We start from the raw sequence: 3,046 nt of genomic DNA on the forward strand, positions 1-3,046 counted from the left end.
AGAGGGTACTCTCTTGAATCAAGAGGATGGAACTAAGTACAGAAGCTTGGTAGGTGCTCTTCAGTACTTGACGCTTACCAGACCTGATATCTCATTTGCAGTAAATAAAGTGTGTCAGTTTCTTCATGCACCCACTATAACCCATTTGACTGCTGCTAAACGTATCCTCAGATATGTGAAACATACTTTGGGTGTTGGCCTCATGTTCAACAAGTTATCTTCCACTCTTGTTAGTGCCTTTTCTGATTCTGACTGGGCTGGATGCTTGGATGATAGGAGATCAACAGGTGGTTTTGCAGTCTTCTTTGGACCCAACCTGATCTCATGGTGTGCAAAGAAACATGCAACAGTGTCAAGATCAAGTACTGAGGCGGAATATAAGGCTTTGGCAAATGCAACAGCAGAAATCATATAGGTTAAGTCTATGCTCAAGGAGCTTGGTATTTTTCCCACACAAACCCCGTGTCTTTGGTGTGACAATCTTGGTGCTACATATCTTTCTGCTAATCCTGTTTTTCATTCAAGAACTAAACACATTGAGTTTGACTATCATTTTGTGCGGGAAAGAGTTGCTTGCAAAGAGTTGGAGATTCGGTTTGTTTCCTCCGAAGATCAAGTTGCCGATGGCTTTACAAAAGCTTTATCCACAAGACCATTTGAAAAATTCAAGCGTAATCTAAACTTGCAAAGTTTAGAAGTTTAGATTAAGGGAGGGTGTTAAACATGATTATGTAATGGTCTTGTAGACCCTGGTTGTAGCGATCTCTATTCTGGTCATATGTAGGCGTGAGGTTCACGTATAGAATAGATTAGTTGTAGAGGGACTCTCCTTTTATCTCTCTCTCTCATCTATCCGGATTCCCTCTTGTAATCTTTCTGGTCTCCTCAACCGACTCCTGTAATACCTCGAGGGAAACCTCTCGCTATCAATATAAGATCACGCGGCCCTCTCTGTTGAGGGTTGAGACGCTTCATCATCAACTTACATGTTGGATAGGGTGTGAATAATGTTACAAATAATGAAGGTATTTCCATCTCGCAACAAAATGAAGCTTCTTTTCATCAATTCTAGAAAACATGTATATTTCCATCGTCTTCGGCACGTTAACATATCCCAGGTAATCCACGTAACTAACGACTCAAATTATGACTGAAATATGAAAACAAAGACATTGATTACATCTTAATAAACTCTTCGGATTCTGCAAACTGTTTATTTATTATTTAATTATTTCGAAAAAATGACAACCCTGACTTCTACATCAATTGCACTACACACCCATCAACCATTTATTATTTACCAGTTTGCTTGTATCGTCAAGCCAGCAGCACCTCGTGGATGAGCCTATCAACATTGCGCATGGACCTTCCGTCATGCCGCGCTGAGGCAACGACACTCTCCTGGAGCTTTAGCGCGCACCGTCGCATCTCGCGCCCCTTCTCCCCCTCCATGGCCTCCCGCAGAATGGCCTCGACCTCGGTCCTGGTCACCTCTTCCCCAATCTCCATCCCGATGCCCCACTCCGTGCACTTGTACCGGCAGTTGGTCTGCTGCTCCGTGAAGAAGGGCCAACACACCATCGGCACACCGCCGCAGATGCCTTCCAACGATGAGTTCCACCCGGAGTGTGTGAGAAACACCCCTACGGCCTCATGCTCCAGCACCTTCTCCTGCGGGCACCATGTCGAGAGCATGCTTCGCCCCTCCGTCGCCGCGGAGAACTCCGGCGGAAGTACGGCGTTGTCATGGCCCTTGACAAGGTCAGGTCGTACGTTCCACAAGAAGGTGTAGCCGCTATTGGCCAGCCCCCAGGCGAATTCCAACAAATGCTCGTTTGACATCACCGTGATGCTCCCAAAATTGACATACACCACTGAGCGTGGCGGCTGGTCGTCGAGCCACCGGAGAGGCTCGTCCTGTTCCTTCCAAAGATTGGAGCCGATGCCGAGGAGAGGACTATCCTCGGGCACGTTGTTGCGAACTGTCAGATGGAGTGGCCCCACTATGTAGATGGGCGGTAGGAACTTAGACATGGCATCGAGCAAGGGCGTGTCGAGCTCGTCAAAGGTGTTGATGATCACCGCTGACGCCTGCGACATGGCGGTCGTCTCATGGATGAAGAAGTTGAACATGATGTCATCAGGGTCTGTGGTGCGCACGAAGCTCGGGAGGTCACGCAGCCGCAGGTCCTTTGGCATCGAGGGTATCCAGTTTATGATCGTGTCCAAGAATCCATTGGTCAACTGTGCCTCATCTGCACCAACAGCAGATTAATTACAGTAAGTATATTTTGCTACTAATGTAAGTTCTTCGATGTAATAAACCCGGGAGTGCAAGACATCATACTACACCAAAAATATGATCAACCCAGGAGACAGACATGCATGGATACCTTTGAGAGGGAAGAGACCACGCTCGACTAGACCCTTGTAGTAGCAGTAGCCCATGAAACCACAGGCGCTGGGGGCCCAGAACGTGGCGCAGCGGAGGCCGAGCTCGCGCGCGGCGACAAGAGCGAAACACATGGTGCCATCGGCCACCACGCAGGTCACAGGCGGCAGCGCGCCGCCGGAGGACCGGGCCTCCTCGTTGAGCTTGATGATGAGCTCCTTGAGCCTCGGGAGGCAGGTCGTCATGGTAGAGTAGGACAGCGCAGCGGTGTCCTGCGTGGCATCACGGTCGGACGGCGGAAGGCCATCGGCGATGGCAGCGAACCGGAACGCGGGCAGGCCAAGTAGCCCGCCCACGGCGCCCTGCGGCTGCGAGCGCAGAAGGCGGCGGTGATTGAACTCGGTGTTGACGAAGGTGATGTGGAAGCCCCTGGTGTGGAGCAGCTTGGCAAGCTTCAGCATCGGCGTGATGTGACCCTGCGCCGGGTAGGGGATCATAACCGCGTGCGGCCTCTCAACTGCCGCCAACGACCCCATCCCTACGCCTTGCTCTCGAAATGCCTCACCTGCTTGCTGCTTCACTTGGCTATCTCGTTCACAAGTCACAATGTTGTGGGTGTGGTTGCACACTTCTGCTCCTGACATGTTGGTATAT

The 3,046-nt window shown here is 50.4% G+C and overlaps 1 protein-coding gene across 2 annotated transcripts; it reads right to left on the reverse strand.

The window, feature by feature from the left end:
• Window positions 1-1,221: 1,221 nt before the first annotated feature.
• On the reverse strand, window positions 1,222-2,928 carry LOC119289795 (7-deoxyloganetin glucosyltransferase-like). 2 transcript variants are annotated; one of them, XM_037569012.1, is made up of 2 exons: window positions 2,803-2,928; window positions 1,222-2,244 (listed from the first exon to the last, which is right to left on the reverse strand). In XM_037569012.1, exons 1-2 carry the CDS (start codon window positions 2,926-2,928, stop codon window positions 1,318-1,320), a joined length of 1,053 nt encoding a protein of 350 aa, XP_037424909.1. In that variant the 3' UTR covers window positions 1,222-1,317. The 2 variants fall into 2 exon arrangements, with proteins under 2 accessions (XP_037424909.1, XP_037424908.1); XM_037569011.1 differs by having other exon boundaries at window positions 1,222-2,255; window positions 2,394-2,928.
• Window positions 2,929-3,046: the final 118 nt, after the last annotated feature.

Source organism: Triticum dicoccoides, chromosome 4A (assembly GCF_002162155.2).
Source record: "Triticum dicoccoides isolate Atlit2015 ecotype Zavitan chromosome 4A, WEW_v2.0, whole genome shotgun sequence".
NCBI lineage: Eukaryota > Viridiplantae > Streptophyta > Magnoliopsida > Poales > Poaceae > Triticum > Triticum dicoccoides.